This window comes from Balaenoptera borealis (genome assembly GCF_965194805.1).
Source record: "Balaenoptera borealis genome assembly, chromosome: 19".
Lineage (NCBI taxonomy): Eukaryota > Metazoa > Chordata > Mammalia > Artiodactyla > Balaenopteridae > Balaenoptera > Balaenoptera borealis.
The window spans coordinates 32,924,392-32,940,251 of NC_138878.1; the positions used below are offsets into that span (position 1 = coordinate 32,924,392).

General features: G+C 53.5%; 1 protein-coding gene and 1 long non-coding RNA gene across 7 annotated transcripts in view; one reads left to right on the forward strand and one right to left on the reverse strand.

Annotated features, from left to right (window-relative positions):
- Positions 1 to 15,860, forward strand: part of LOC309616285 — a 409,627-nt gene that overhangs the window by 152,532 nt on the left and 241,235 nt on the right. The gene's annotated exons all lie outside the window — the stretch shown is intronic.
- ADCY7 (adenylate cyclase 7) overlaps positions 1 to 15,860 on the reverse strand; it is a 59,389-nt gene that overhangs the window by 22,246 nt on the left and 21,283 nt on the right. For 4 of the 6 annotated variants that reach the window (XM_082366614.1, XM_082366615.1, XM_082366616.1 and 1 more), the window contains exons 2-5: positions 6,848 to 6,888; positions 3,594 to 4,031; positions 2,066 to 2,269; positions 791 to 952 (exon numbers count right to left, since the gene is read on the reverse strand). In XM_082366614.1, coding sequence (XP_082222740.1) covers positions 791 to 952; positions 2,066 to 2,269; positions 3,594 to 3,764 — 537 coding nt within the window. In that variant the 5' untranslated portion in view covers positions 3,765 to 4,031; positions 6,848 to 6,888. Of the gene's footprint in view, positions 1 to 790; positions 953 to 2,065; positions 2,270 to 3,593; positions 4,032 to 6,847; positions 6,889 to 7,046; positions 7,461 to 15,860 lie in introns of those variants that run through there. The other 2 variants (XM_082366617.1, XM_082366619.1) reach the window with 2 other exon arrangements.

Consider the following 15,860-nt stretch of genomic DNA (forward strand, 5'->3'; position numbering starts at 1 on the left):
AGGTCCAGACTCACTGGTCTCCTAGTAGGTCACTGTGACCACAGGACCAGGACTCAGGCCTGTCTCAGCATCCGCCAGACATTCCCTGGTGCAGAAGGGCTCAGGCCCCAGAGACCAGAGCAGCCAGCCACTTCCAGGGAGGCAGGAGCACATCCCCTCACAGAGCCCAGAGCCCAGAGGGAGCGCCAAGGACAGCCGCGGAAGGCACAGAGCCAGGCTGGCCGCCCAGAGCTCTGGCCCCCTCCTCCCAGACCGGACAGCAGGCCCAGTCAGGAGGAAAACACATCTGTGCATCAGCACTAACTGTTCACAGTCACTCAACACAAAGGACACCAGACGGTGCGTCCAACCCTGTCCAGATGGGGCTCTGGGCTGAACGAGCGAAACCTCGGGAACAGGGCCTCACCCAGCAGCAGTGCGCCGGACCCAGGAAGGAGGCCCGAGGGTCAGGGCTCGAGGGAGGGGCTGAGCCTCTGGGGTAGCCCAGGCCAGCAAAGAAAAGGCTGCAGGGCAGGGCACCTGCCGATTTGGACGAAGCCCGGCCTCGAGGCCACCCGTCAGCAAACACCTCTGTCTCCAAGGCCTCCAACTCACCCGCTCGAGGCCACCCGTCAGCAAACACCTCTGTCTCCAAGGCCTCCAACTCACCCGCTCGAGGCCACCCGTCAGCAAACACCTCTGTCTCCAAGGCCTCCAACTCACCTGCTCCAGCCTTGGCCTCCCTCGGCCCAAACCAAAGCCCCACCCAAGGCCTTAGGCGGCCCCGCGCCCAGACCCACACGCCCCTCACCTGCAGCCCTACCCGGACGCTGGGCGTGGTGAAGGCCCCCATCAGCGTGCCGAGCACCAGGAGGTGGGAGGTGCTGGAGACGACCCCGGCCACGACGGCACCCCGCGTGCTGAAGGGCAGCAGCGTGTACACCACGAAGACCACGAAGAGGAAGAAGGGCACCTGCGCACAGCGGCGTCATGAGCGTGGCCATCACGCCGCCCCCGCCCAGGGCTCAGCTGGGCTCACTCCGCAGCCCCGGCCCGTGGGGATGGCCCTAGAAGCCTGAACTCTGAGGCTACGCCGCCGGCGCCCTTGGCCCTCAGGTCGGCCCCTTCTCCCACCCTGTGTGGCGAGAGGCAGCGACGGATAGAACGAGAAAGTGATGCCCGGCCAGCATCATTTCCTACGAGCTGATTTACCGTCTGGGGCCGAGGCCGAGCCTCCGCCGCCCTCATGACCCAGGGAGCTCTCGCCTGGTGTCCACTGCCCACAGCTCTCCCTCCGCAGGAAGGGTAACTACTGGAAGGCCGGGCAGGGCCCCCTCACCTGCCACCCCCAGCAGCCCAGCCCACCGGCCCCGCCCACTCTCCGAGCTGGCCCCTGCTGGGAACGGCACCCTCCCCCGAGCTTCCCACCCGCATGGCTTGCCTGAGCCTCACCCCACCCCGGTCACAGGACCCAGCCCCAATGGTCAGAGGGCCCCCCCGCCCCCGGTGACAATGCCCGTCCAGGGTTGGGCCCAGGCCCCAGGCCAGCCAGTGCAGCTCAAGCTGGCTGAGAAAGGGCTGCCTCTTTCAGCTGGCCTGGGTAGGCTGGTCGACGGGCAGCCCGGAGGTGCCGCGGGCACCTCTGTCCCGAGCTGGGGGTGGCCTGGCAGGGAATGAAACAGCACAGAGGAAAGCAGAGCCGGGAGAACTCGGGATCTGGCCATCCTGCTGAAGCCCCAGACCAAACCCCGGGCCTTTCCCGGCACGTGAGCCAATTTGTGCCTTTTTGCGTCTTTGAGTTGGAGACGTGTCATTTCCAGAAACACCACAGCCAGACATTCAAGTGGACACTCTTCTCCCACCTCACCCCCATCTCATCAGCACAGAGCTGAGAGAACAAGATCAGCCCAGGGCCCGTTCTCAGTCACAGAACCACAGCCCGGAGAGAGGGAGGGGCCTGTGGCTGGCACACCCAATGCGGGCCCAGTCTCCAGAAGGGATCTGATGCCCAGAGAGGGCAGGAGCTACCGAGTGCACAGCTGGCTGGCAGCACCCAGCCCCCAGGGGCGCCAGGGTCCCCTGTTACCTGCTCCCAGTCACAGGCCTCCTTCATCCATGAGTCAAACACCAGCACGTAGCCCAGCGTCACAAGGCAGGCCCAGACGAGCAGCGCCGAGGCCCTGAGCCACCGGCGGACGAGGCACTCAACATACACGAGCGCGTAGAGAGCCACAAACACGGCAAGCGTGAAGAACGCCGTCCCCAGGACAGCCTGGTGTCGGGAGGGGTCCTGTGGGGGGGGGGGGGGGTGAACATACACAGAAATGCCATAGCTTTCCCCAGCGGGGTGCCACCTCCTCCAGAAAGCCTGCCAGGTTAGCCTGTCCAGCCTGCCCTAAGCAAGGTCACTTGCTGCTTCCTCCACGTGGGTGGTGTCCATCCTCCCCCTAAACATCAAGTTCTCTCTTACCTCAGGCTTTGTGCTGTTGCCTCTGCTAGGGGTGCCTTCACCACCACCTTCCCCCAGTCACCTGTGGGGCCCAGTCCTGTGACGTTCTCACTCCCCCCCCCAACCTCAGGCGTCCCCCGGGGTCCCCAGCAGCTCTGTGCACACCTGCAGGGCACAGGTACAAGAGCACAGGAGCAAAGCTGTGGAAAGCCTCCTGGGGGAGAGGCCACTGCTCCTAACTCTTAAAGAATGAATGGATGTTTATGAGGAAATACGACCAAAGGCATCCCAGACAGGGGACGAGCTGAAGGAAAGGTACAGAAGTGCGACAGTGTGGGGAGAAGAGGTAACAGGCAAGACGTTCACAGGTGGACAGCACCTGGTTTCCCCCAGAGGCCCATAAGCTCCATGAGCACAGAGACTAATCTGGGGCCAGCACCCAGTGGGCGCTCAGTAACTATGTGCCGAATGACAAAACAAAGGTCCTCGGGTTTATATGCACAGAGATACAGGCAGCACCGGCAGAGCACCTACTGGGTGCTGGCCACCTTACACGTATCACCCTGTTAACAGCCTGTAGTCTGATGTTTTCTTCTAGAACTTTACTGTCCCATACAGCAACCACTAGCCACATGTGGCTACTCAAAATTAAATTTCCAATAATTAAAGATAAAATTGAAAATTCAGTTCCTCAGTCATACTAGCCACATTTCAAGTGCTCAACAGCCACGCATAGGTCATGGCTATAGCAGGACGAGGCCTAAGTCAGAGATAACATTAGTGGTGCCCGCTGTCATAAGAAGGATTCTGAGACACACACATCCCCCCACCCCGGCCGGCTCCGTGAGAGAGAGTTCTGGGATTGATGCATGATGTCTGCCACGGTACTGGAAGTGGGAGCAGTGACACACAGGCCTTCAGTAAAATCAAAGTCCATTGTGGAGAAAAATGAGGGTAATTTATTTGGCCAAATTAATGTAACATCTAAAACCACCCCAGACTTAAAAATTAAAATAAAAGCTGTGTCTTCCTCCAGCCTAAATACGCTCCATAGCACTTTACAGATGCAGACGCTCAGGCTTAAAGAAGATAAAGACTTGCCCAAGGCCTCACAAGTACAAAGCATCAGAGCTGAGACCTGGACCCCAGGGAAGCCCCCACTCACCCCGTAGCTGAAGGCGATGACGATGAGGACGGCGCAGGCAGTGATGGCCACCAACAGGAGCGTGAGCAGCAGCGGCCCGTGCTGGCTGGTGAGGCGGTACTTCTCGTAGAGCGTGTCGTGGCTGGGGTCCTCCTCGCCCTCGTTGAGGAAGTAGCGCCCCTTGGCCGGCATCCTCCACCTTTGGCACAGCCGCCCAGCAGTCCACGCAGGAAACCCCGCAGCCTGGGGAGCATCTGTCTGCCGACACCCACCCCTGTGCGCCTAGGCCTCTGGTTTCTCCGAGCCTGGCAGGCGGAGCTGGGCAGAAGTCCCCTCGGCCAGCAGCTCCATGGACACACGGGGCCTGCACTGCTCCAGCTGCCAGGCCTTGCTCACTGCACCGCCCGCATCTGCCTTGGCATCCAGGCCCGAAGGAACAGACACGCAGGGTCCTCAGCTCTGCAGAGACACAAAGCAGACCAAGATTTGACGTGGACTGGGAAGGCTGGCATCGGGCGACAGCAAGGCCAGGCCTCATAGCCCCGGGTCTGATTTATCAACCTTCACCAAACCTAACTTTTAGGTCTTTAAAGCTTGGCCCACCCCAAGGTCATAAAGCTAGTCTCCTGTGTTTCCGAGAACTGCGCGGTCCGATACAGTAGCCACTAGCCACATATGACTATCAAAAATTTAATTTAAGTTGATTAAAAACGAAATTAAAAGTTCAGTCCCATATAGAGGCTACTTGGAGAAGATAAATGGCGGCAGGAGGTGGCAACCAGCCAAATCTATGACGTGGGCTAGTCAACAACAGTGGTACCCAGGAGAGATCCCGGAGGGCTTGTTAAAACACAGATCACTGGGCTGCATTCCCAGCGTCTGTTTCAGTAGGACTGGAAGGGGCCTGAGAAGAAATGTGCATTTCTCACATGTTCCCAGAAGATGCTGAAGCTGCTGGTCCACACTTTGAAAACTACTGGCCTTCAGGACACATAACCCATTATTAACCAGTCAGTACCATGAGAGAGAGTGGGGATGTTACAGAATAAAATAAATTTAAAAGGCTTACCAACCCAACGCAATATAATGGACTTTATCTGGATTTTGATTTTAAAAAGCTGCAACTACAAAAAAAATTTTCAAACGACTGGTGAAATCTAAATGTGAACTGAAGGTGGGATTAAGTTAATAAATTACACTTAATTTTTTGGAGTATAATAATAGCTTGATGATTACATTTAAAACATTTTTAAAGTTAAAAAAAAATTTCAGCCCCTCAGCCACACCAGTCACATTTCAAGTGCTCAACAGCCACACATAGCTACTGTTTATTACATTGGGCCGCACAAATATAGAGCCCTTCTATCATCCAGAAACTTCTACTGGAAAGCACTGCTCTAGAAGTTTGAATAGTTTACTTTCACATGTAGGTCTCGGATACATCTCAAGGAATTCCTGTGTATGGTGTGAGGCAGGGATCAAGCTTCTTTTTTCTGAATGGATATCTATCTTTTTTCTGAATGGATATCTATATCCATTTCTAAATGGATATTTTTCTGAATGGATATCTATCTTTTTTCTGAATGGATATCTATCTTCAGCCATTTCTAAATGGATATTTTTCTGAATGGATATCTATCTTTTTTCTGAATGGATATCTCCCTACCAGCCTTTCGTGGAGCCACCATCCTTCCTTCAAGAGTTTTAGTGGAGGCACCTTTGCCCTAAGTCAGGTGGCCATGCATGTGAAGTCTGTTTGCAGGCTTTCTTCTGTTCCAATGGTTCTTGTGCAAAGACCTCACTCACTCGATTACTGGAACTTTTCAATGAGTCTTGTGTCTCAGACACTAACGCCAGCTTCACTCAGAGCGTACCCCTTGCATTCATATTATGTTAAGCTTCCACATAAGACTGAATTTTTCTGAAAGGGCCCACTGGCAAGAATTTAACAACCTTGCAAGCTCCGCTTCATAGATAAGGAAACTGAACCTCAGAGAAGAACACAGTGGACCCTTTATGACAAAGTTGAGAGCGGACCCCAGGCTTGCAATGCTTATCCCACAGGGGCTCCCTCTTTCCCCAGCACCTTTCATTTATTTTCCCATTCGTTTATTCCCAAACAGCTTGTTAACCATGCCTATGGCACACCAGGCCCATTATATCTCCTGTGTGTCAGGCTAGCTCCCTCTCCCGCTAGGGCTCCCAGTCTCCAGGGAGAGAAAGTTACCAAAAAAATGTGCAATCCCTAGATGCAGCGACTGGGGCTTGGGGTGGCTGCCATATTCCCAGCAGGAACCTTGTGTCAAGGGAGCAGCCCTGGACCAGGAGTCCAGGCCCCCAACATCCTCCAGGCCTGCATCAGAGATAGGAACCAGGACAGGGCAGGGGGCAGGGAGGTGGTAAGACATGGGAAGGCTCAGGGCAGTCACAAAGGGTGCAAATGGCCACTGGTGGAAGCTGCGAAGGAAAGTTGGTCCAGAGCCCCCAAAGGCAAAATAGCAGGGCACCCAGAATCCCAGAGTCTGAGTGAAGTCCCCCAGTGAGTGCCAACTGCCTTGAGTAACCTGGGGCCACCTTGGATCAGGAGTCACCTGCGGCACTATTCCATCTGGGAGCTCCTATTCCTCAAATCCCAGGAACAAAATGGAAAAACCACATATTTGTGGGTGGAGGAAGGGGCTGTTTTCCAGGAGTCCTGGCCCCTCTGCTCCTTCTGGGCCCAGGCACGTGTCTACAAGCCTCGGCAACTACCTGCTTAACCCAGGCAACCCTGAGGGGGTTGGGCCAGGACCGCCAAAGTGTGCACAGTGTTTGGACAAAAGCTACTAATCTGATTTCTACATGAAATACTGATTTCCAAATGTTGCCAGCTAATTTTTAAAATTTGTTTTGTGCCAATAGCCAAAACGTGGGAAAACCTGAATATCCATCGACGGATGAATGGATAAAGAAGATGTGGTACTTATATACAATGGAATACTACTCAGCCATAAAAAAAGAATGAAATAATGTCATTTGCAGCAACATGGATGCAACTAGAGATTATCATGCTAAGTGAAGTAAGTCAGAAAGAGAAAGACAAATATCAAATGATATCACTTATATGTGGAATCTAAAATATGACACAAATGAACGTATCTACAAAACAGAAACAGACTCATAGAGATCAGACTTGTAGTTGCCGGGGGAGAGGGGAGGGAGAGGGATGGACTGGGAGTTTGGGGTTGGTAGATGCAAACTACTACATTTAGAAGAGATAAACCACAAGGTCCTACCGTATAGCACAGGGAACTATATCCAATCTCCTGGGATAAACCTAATGGAAAAGAACATAAATACATATGTAACTGAGTCACTTTGCTGCACAGCAGAGATTTGCACAGCACTGTAAATCAACATTACTTCAATTAAAACAAATTTATAAAATTTGCATAGTGCAGCCCACTAGTTTGCCACCTCTAAAGCTATACTCACCAGTCTTTGTTCCACAAGAGGCATTTCTTGAGTACTAACCATATATGCCCAGCCCTGTGCTAAAGGGGTTACGAAACAAGGTAAGGTCCCTGCCCTGAGAAGCCCCCACTCCAGGGCATGTGTAAAACAGCTGTCATGCTGTCACGCCAGGTGCCTGCACATACATCTCCACTCTCGCCTTCATAACCTAAGGCCAAGGTGTTACAGCCATTTTACAGATGCAAAATTGAACCCAGAGAAGGAGAGTGCCTTGCCTAAGATTACACAGCTGGAGCTGGTTGGTAGAAGGGCTGGGATTCAAACCTGGTTCTGCCAGCTTCCAAACCAGGCTCCTCGGCCCAGCCTCACTGTCTTACTGAATTGAGAAAGGCTTCCCCATGGAGCTCCTTCCAGAAGCAGCAGGTCCCAGTGACTGAACCAGTTGTCAAAAGTATACACAACACTGCCTGTCCCTCCGGCCTGGTGCAAACACCAGTGCACCGGGACTGCCAGGCCGAGAAACCCCAAACTCCAAGGAGCCAAGGCAACTCCCCGCAGCTGCTCCATCCCCCAGGCAAAGCCCCCGGAGCAGAGCTGTGGGTGGCCAGGACATGCACAAGTGTGCATACGTGTACACGCACACACACACACACGCACACCATGGAGCCTTTCACCCCCAGATGCCAACCTGCCCTTCCAGGCACACAAAGCCGGGCTGAGCCAGGCATGGAGAGAGAGGGATTAGTTGAAAGATTCCGAGAGTCTTGGGAACTCAGGCCTGGTAAACACTCCTCTTGGGGATCTAATTAGGCCACTTCCTGGGCAACGGCAGGCGGGAGAAGAGGCAGACAAGACAAGGGGCAGTACTGGGCACGGAGACTAGGCACCCAGGGACCCCGTCCAGCGCCGGCAGTACAAGGCAGGGCTGGGAGGAAGGGCCGCACTTCTCCCTCCTGCAGACAACCCAGCACCAACAGGCACCTCCACAGGCCAGCTCCTCTCCAGGAGCCACCCCACAAAGTGAGACCCAGAGGCCCCCTCTGTCAGGGCAGGTTTCAAGGCCCCTCTGTCCAATCTCCAGTTCCTCTGCCAGTTGCCAACTCAGCTGATAACTGGGAGGGCCCCTGTGAGGCCCTGGATGAACTCCTTTGCCACGTCTCCAACAACAAGTGTTGCCGCAGCCTCAACTTGCAGGCCTCGGTGATGGGGAGCTCATCCCCTCTCAGGGCAGTCTTCTCCAGCGCCGGGCGCTGCTCTGGCTGTAAGTCCGACCTTAGGTCAAGCCAGGCCCTGCCTCCCTGTCACTCCCTCACCCCCACCCCACGGGTCCTTTGTGAACTCCAAAGACGCAAAGAGCAGAGACGTCGAGGCCCTTTTACCTGGAGAGGCTGGACTCCCAGGGCTCCCTCACTGTCACTCACACCTCACGATACCTCTGGTAGGGGAGCAGCCCCATCTCACGGAGGAGGGGGACCCCAGGGGTCCAGGTGGGAGGGTGTTTCCCGCTTCTGCTGGACACGGTCCCCTCCCCCTCTCAGCCCTGGTTCAGGGGCCACATGACCCAGGTCTGGCTCATCAGCACCGTCTCTCCCAAGCCGCAGCGACTGGTTTAAGGATGGACATGTGACCAAAACCATGTCAGTGAGAACACTCTTTGGGACATTTGCTGGCCCACGAGGAAAAGATGCTCTCTTTGCCAGCGGCCTGGAGCTGCTGGCAGCCACCTGAGCCACCACAGTAGACAGCCCACTTGAGAAGGAAGCCCACACAGAGAACTGGTGAGAGACAGAGCCCTGAACATACCCGCTGGGGCCCCCAGATCCAGCTCTGTCTGAGGCTCAAGCAACCCCCAGATACTTACTCCCAAGGGATAATCAATACCCCTCCCAGCTGAAGCCAGGGTGAGCTTCTGGCACTTGCAACCAAGAGTCCCAAGGTCCACGTTGGGCCTCCTGCCCCAGTTTGCTGTGTCCAGAAAGCCCTCGTGGCCCCTTGATGAGTCCAAGTCGGGAGAAGTTAGCTCAAAGGTGAGATTGGGCCCCTGCAGACGCAGCCAGCCCTGGCTAAGGCCTCCTCTGGAGGGGCGCCGGCCAGGGAGGGGAATCCTTCCCAATCCCCACCCCAGCTCATACCTCTGTCACCGTGTCCCAAACTAACCAGGGCAGCAGGGGGCCCAAGGCTGCAGGAGGCCAGTACCCTCCAGAGATTCCTCCCCTGCGGGAGGAATTAGGGAGCGGAGGGGTATACTTAGGTAGAAACTGATACCGGCGGAATCAAGCTCTTCCCCCAAGCGATCCTGGTGGACTCAGCTCCCCGCAGCCGCAGGGCCCGCGACTGAGCAGGAGAGACCATCACAAAACCTACTGACCTCTTATTGTGTCCCCAGCACTGTAGTCTCTCTAAATCTGCACCCCTGCCCTGTAGGTAAGACGGCTGTGTCTGTTTTATGGAGGTGGGAGCTGAGGCAAAGAGAGATTCAGTTACTTGCCTGAGGTCACAAAGCTAGTCAAAGAGAGCTGGGATTTGAATACAGGCCCCTCAGGGTCCTGTCTGTCACCCTCCCAGTGCTGACATTCCCAGAGCCCATAACATCTCAGAATGCCAACCCCTTTCTGCCCTCCCCCTTCGAGGCCCCAGACAGAGGGTGGGGGGCAAAGTGGACTCCATCAAGGTACCTCCCTCTGCCTTCCTGGGGCAAGATGAGGCAGCCATGTCAGGGAGCCTCCTCGAAGCCAGCAAGATCCAGGAGGGCCTCTTCCTCCAGGAAGCCCTCTGAACTGCCCCATACACACCGTCTTCTCCCTTCCCCACAACAAGACAGGACTGGGGTCTTCTTGCCAAATACTGACAGGCGGGGTCCAGGTTCCTCAGCTAGAAGAGCTGCTGGAGATAGGGCGCTGGGACCTCGAATTATGACTGCAGGACTGGGCCCTCAGGGGTGCTCAGGAAGTCCTTCCCCAGCGGAACTGGCTGATGTGGCAGCACCCCCAGCCCTACCACACCCCTGGGGGAGCTCTAGCCCACCCCAGCTTTCACAGACACAGACAGGATACCCACTTCCTCACCCAAGCAATACTGGCAGGAACCCAGCCCAGCTTCCTCTGGCCCTGCCCTGGCAGGCCCCGGAGCTGTACAGGGCCTGGTGGCCCCAGAAAGGGGAAGTGGGGCCTTGGCGTGTGAAGCGGGGCAGGCAGGCAGGCAGGCAGGCCTAAGGAGAGGAGAGGGCCCACTCAAGCCCCTCAGGCCGGACCCTGTACCCATGCCCCGCCCAGGTGACCGTACGGCTGCAGCCAGGAACCCACCAGCACAGTCTTGCCCCCTAGGCCAGCCCAGTGCCTGGTGGGCTGGGTCACTGGCAGACTTTCTGTTTGCTGAGGGACTCATGTTAATGCCACCTCCCTCAGGAGACCCAGAGCTCTGTGAAGGAGAGCCAGCAGCTGCTGTGCCCAGCCCCGACCTGGCACCTAGGGGCACCCAGAAAACCTCATGGGACTAAGGGCCTCCCAAGCCTTAGCTCGTGCCGGGGCCTAACCTCCCTCCCCACACCATTCTCTCCTGGGCATCTGCCCCCATCGGGAGGCCTTCTGAGACTCCTATCAAACATCCCCGCACCTGCCTCACCAAATTGTCGTGGGATTTAAGTCTGTGTCCTGCAGCTAGGCCCTGGCAGATGCTTGTGGGACGGACAGATGGATGAGCCAACCAGCTCGAATCCTGAGCCAGGCAGAAAGGTGGCAGAGAGCAGGCAGGGCGGCTTTGGTGAGGGGGCTGGGGGGCGGGCATCAGGGCGGAAGATGAGGAAAACAGACAAAAGGGTCTCCCCCAGAACAGGAAGCACCTGCTGCATCACACCTTTCCGCAGATGAGCTGTACCTGGGAGGGAGGAGGCTGGGTTCAAATCCCAGCTCTGCTGCCCTTGGCCATAGGAGTGGCAGAGTCTCTCACACTCCAGGCCTCAGTTTTCTCATCAGTAAACTGAGGTGCTGATACCCAAGTTCGGGGGAGAGCGAGGCACAGGTCCTCACAGCCAACAGGCCAAGTTTGTGAGGACAAAATAGCAAATGCGCCCAGAAGGAAGGCTCAATTCCTAGAGCTGAGGAAGCCCGCCCATGAGGTCCAAACAGGAGAGACAGAGGTGCACAGGGGGCAGAGCCCCTAACGACTCTCCACTTTATCTCCCCACCTCCTGGTGACAGTCTGCAAAGCCACCAGGCAGAAGCAAAAGCCGAAGCCCCCAATAGCATATGCCCCCAGACAGCCCTGCTCCCCAAGAACTCCCAGGCTGACTCTATCCCAGCCTCTAGGGACCACAAGCTGTCACTCAGCCTCGGGGTCTAGAGACCTGTGTTCCAGTCCCAGCTCTGCCACTAACGCGTGCTGTGACCCTTACCTGATCCGGGCCTCGGTTTTCCCTCTTGCAAAGGAGGTGATTATGTGAAACCTCTGAGGCCCAGCTCTGGGCTGGGCTAGCAGCGGAGGCTAAATCATAAAACAAAGAGAACTGAGGAAAAGCTGAAAAGCCTTCGTGTTGTCATCTGGCCCCAGAGGGCTAATTCCAGGGGTGGGGTAGGGAATTGTTCTTTGCTCCTGAAATCCTCCCTTCCACTCTTCTGTCTGGATTAGGCATTACCCTAGTCAATCTCTCCTCTAAAACACAAATACCTTGTCACCCCTCCCCCCCAAGGCTCCAGCCACCAGGGATAATAAATCCAGTTTGCCATCTCCTGTGCCAATTCTAATGATGGTTAGTGATTGCCTGGGAAGAGTTCATCTATTCATTCACTCATCTTGACAGAGATTCATGCATTCATTCCTTCAGCAGATGTGCACTAACACCTTCTATGTGTCAAGAGGAAACTCAGCTCCAGGCACAAGTTTTCAGAAGGCAGAGACCTTGGTGCCCCCTTCCCCCAGGTGTCTGCAAAGGGCTCTGCACACAGGAGGTGTTCAGGCAACAATGTTTATTAACTGACCAACTAAACAACCAGGTTCCCATATTGGAAAGAACAGCTATATCTTCCCCCAACTCTTGCCTGAAATTCCACCATTAGTTATTCATTCCTTTAAGCACTATCTTCACTAGGCTCCCCCTTTAGAATGAAAACACTTTCATGCCCATGTTTCATTCCTGATCCCTTTCCCCTCGATAACAAAGAACAGAAAGGGGAAGTCTAGCTGGCCTTCAGGGACCTCATGTGGTGCTACTTCTGCCCAAGATGGCAGAACACTGGGCTTCCCACGGCCCACCCAGACAGTGGGTCTGCTGGTGACAGAAGATTTAACCCAGAGTAGCCACTGTCCTGGAAAGGGCAAGGAAGATTTAGGTTTAAGTCTTAACTTCTGCACTGCTAGTTGCCTGTTTAAAAAGTCAGCAGAGCCCAGAGGAGGGAGAAAAAGCTGGAGGCATAATTTATACCAGGATGATTTCCAAAGAGCAAGAAACCATGAAAGAATTCTCATATAATGCTGTAGTGAATAAGTCCTTTCTAACCTGACACAAAACCTAAAAGTCATAATGAAAAGACTGATAAATTCAATTACAATTAAAAATTCTTTTTCTACATAGTAAAAACTATCAAAAGCAAAATCAAAAGATGAGCGAGAGATTATGGGACATTTGCAATTTTTATCTCCCCAAAGAGCTAATCTCCCTCATATGTAAAGAGTTCCTACAAATCAAAAAAACAAAAACCCAGTAGAAAAATGGGAAAAGAGGATGAACAGAAAGTTCACAGAAAGACAATACAAATCTCTTAAATATTTGGAAAGCAGCTGACGTCACCCATAACAAGAGAAATGCAAATTAAAACTACTATGGAAAACCATTTCTACCTACCCAATTGGCAAAGATCAAAGCATTTCATAAATCTGTGTTGGCTAGGCTGGGGGGAAACAGACACTCACGCTCACCCCTGGCGGGCATGTGATTCAGCACAACCTCTGGGGCAGGCAGTTTCATCATATCTAACAGACTCACTAATGTACACACACACCTTTTGACCTAGCAAACCTACATCAAGTAATTTATCCTACAAACACTTTCACATGTGTGAAATTTGACTTATGTACAAAATTATTCATTGCAGCATTATTTGTAATTGCAAAAGACTGAAAACAATTTGTGTATCAGTCTGGGGAAGATAAATCACAATACATTCTTACAGTGGAATACAATGCAGCTACCAAAAAGATGCAGCAGCTTGAACCATACTGTGGAAGGGTATCCTGTGAAAAATCCACATGGTGAAGGTCATGCCTAGAATGGATTAGGATTGAACCAGGACACAGAAACACCAAAACTGCTGCTTTGTCAGAGTGAACAAATCTTACTTCTCCTCATTTTCAGTTTCTATTTCTATTATTATAATGTAGCTTATGCAATTTTTTTTAAGTTGTCAGTAGAAAAAACAAGATCGACCACATACATAGTGCCTATCGTTAACAACACTGTATTGTATACTTAAAATTTTTTCAAGGGACCTCCCTGGTGGTGCAGTGGTTGAGAATCTGCCTGCCAATGCAGGGGACACGGGTTCAGTCCCTGGTCCAGGAAGATCCCACATGCTGCGGAGCAACTAGGCCCGTGCGCCACAACTACTGAGCCTGCGCTCTAGAGCCTGCAAGCCACAACTACTGAAGCCCATGCCTAGAGCCCGTGTTCTGCAACAAGAGAAGCCACTGCAATGAGACGCCCACTCACCGCAACAAAGAGCAGCCCCCGCTCGCCGCAACTAGAGAAAGCCCGCACACAACAACAGAAACCCAATGCAACCAAAAATAAATGAAAATATATTAAAAAAATTTTTTTTTTCAAGACGGTAGATTTTACATGTTCTTATCTTAAAAATAATAATGATAAACTAAAAGGAGGGAGGAAAATTTAGGCTGTGAGGGACAGGTTTATGGCATGGATTGTGGTGATGGTTTCACAGGTGTATACTTATCTCCACACTTATGAAGTTGTATACAATAAAAATGCACAGCTTTTTGTATGTCACTCATACCTCAATAAAGGGGTTTTTTAAATAAATACATAAAGTAAAAAATAACGACCCTAACAGAAAAACTCAAAGGGCAATATAAAGCGACTGATCATTGAAGTGACGCTCTAAGTTTAATATATTAACATGGAAAGATGTGTTCCTGGCATGTTTGTCGGTGTGTGTGTGTGTGTGTGTGTGTGTGTGTGTGTGTGTGTGTGTGTGTACATATATAAATATGTATGTGGGGACTTCCTGGTGGCACAGTGGTTAAGAATCCACCTGCCAATGCAGGGGACACGGGTTCGAGCCCTGGTCCGGGAAGATCCCACATGCCGCGGAGCAACTAAGCCCGTGCGCCACAACTACTGAGCCTGTGCTCTAGAGCCCGCGAGCCACAACTACTGAGCCCGCGTGCCTAAAGCCCGTGCTCTGCAACAAGAGAAGCCACTGCAATGAGAAGCCCGCGCACCTCAACAAAGAGTAGCCCCCGCTTGTCGCAACTAGAGAAAGCCCGCGCGCAGCAACGAAAACCCATCGCAGCCAAAAATAAATAAATATTTTTTAAAAATTTATGAAATATGTATGTGAATACACAAAAAATAAATAAAGCCTGTAAACGAAAGAAGAAGAAAAGGAAAACGAGCCCCAGGTCCATCACGTCTAAGATGCATGACCCTGAAAAAGTTACTTATCCTCCTTGAGCCGCACTTTCGTCATTTGAAAGAAAGGGAGAATAACATTCAGACCACCCAGGGCTTTGAGGGGATTCAGTGGAGGTGATGCAAGCAGAGCACGGTGGCGAGGGGCGGGGAGGGGGCTGCACCTGGCACAACACGCCAGGTCAAGACGACAAGCACTACCAAGTTGCCAGAAAGGGCCTCAAGGGCTGTGGGTGGGCCCAGAACCTGCCCCTTCCCCTTCAGCCCACTCTGTCATGGGCCTCGGCACCAAAGAGGTCAAGGCGCCCCGGCCCCCTCCCTGCTCTGGAAGTGGCCTAGCCTCTGGGGTGGATACAGCAGCGTCAGCACCTCGGGACTGCTTTCTGGGTACAGGCAGCGTCATCATCGCATGGGCTCACACATCCACGCAGAGCCTAGCTGGACCTCAAGTGAGCAGCTGTCCACTGGGTCAAGGAAAGCGGGAAGGTGGGCCTGAGCCAGAGAGAGCTTCCAGGTAGCACCGGGTCCTCACCCCAAGGCCTCTAGGGCTGTGGAGAGGAGAGGAGAGGAAACACAATGCCCGGCCCTCCAGACGTGCTCTGCGCACTCTGAACCCACCTGGGAGACAGAGGCAGTAAACCCGACGGGAGGCGCCCCTGCCATCAGCCTCCAAGCACCTGCTGGGAAGAGGCAAGGTCCTTGCATCCGGACCCCCAGGGCGGGTTAGGGGTGCTCTCCCTCTGTTTCCAGCCAGGGGAACCAACTCTGGGATCCTAAGCTCCTCGTCCAAAGCCTCCTGGCTGGGATTCAAACTCAGAGCTGCCCACTCCAGGGCCCAGGCTCCTTCTTAACCCTGTGTCTGCATTTCCTGAGGGGCGCTCTGCCCAACAGCAGGGCCGTGAAGAGCCACACACACGACACTTTCTGGCCCTGTGTCTGCATTTCCTGAGGGGCGCTCTGCCCAACAGCAGGGCCGTGAAGAGCCACACACGCGGCAGTTTCTGGTCACACGCAGTGCTGGGCTTAGCATTCTCTTCCTCCTTCTCTAAAGATACCCTGTGCACATTAGCAAATTAAAGGTTCTGAGAAGTCCTGCAGGAAAGCAAGCTGCTGAATTAATGAACACAGCTAAGCATCTCCCAGTCTTTTTGGTTCACGAGGCCCTTTTTGCATTAAATCTCTAAGGAATCCTC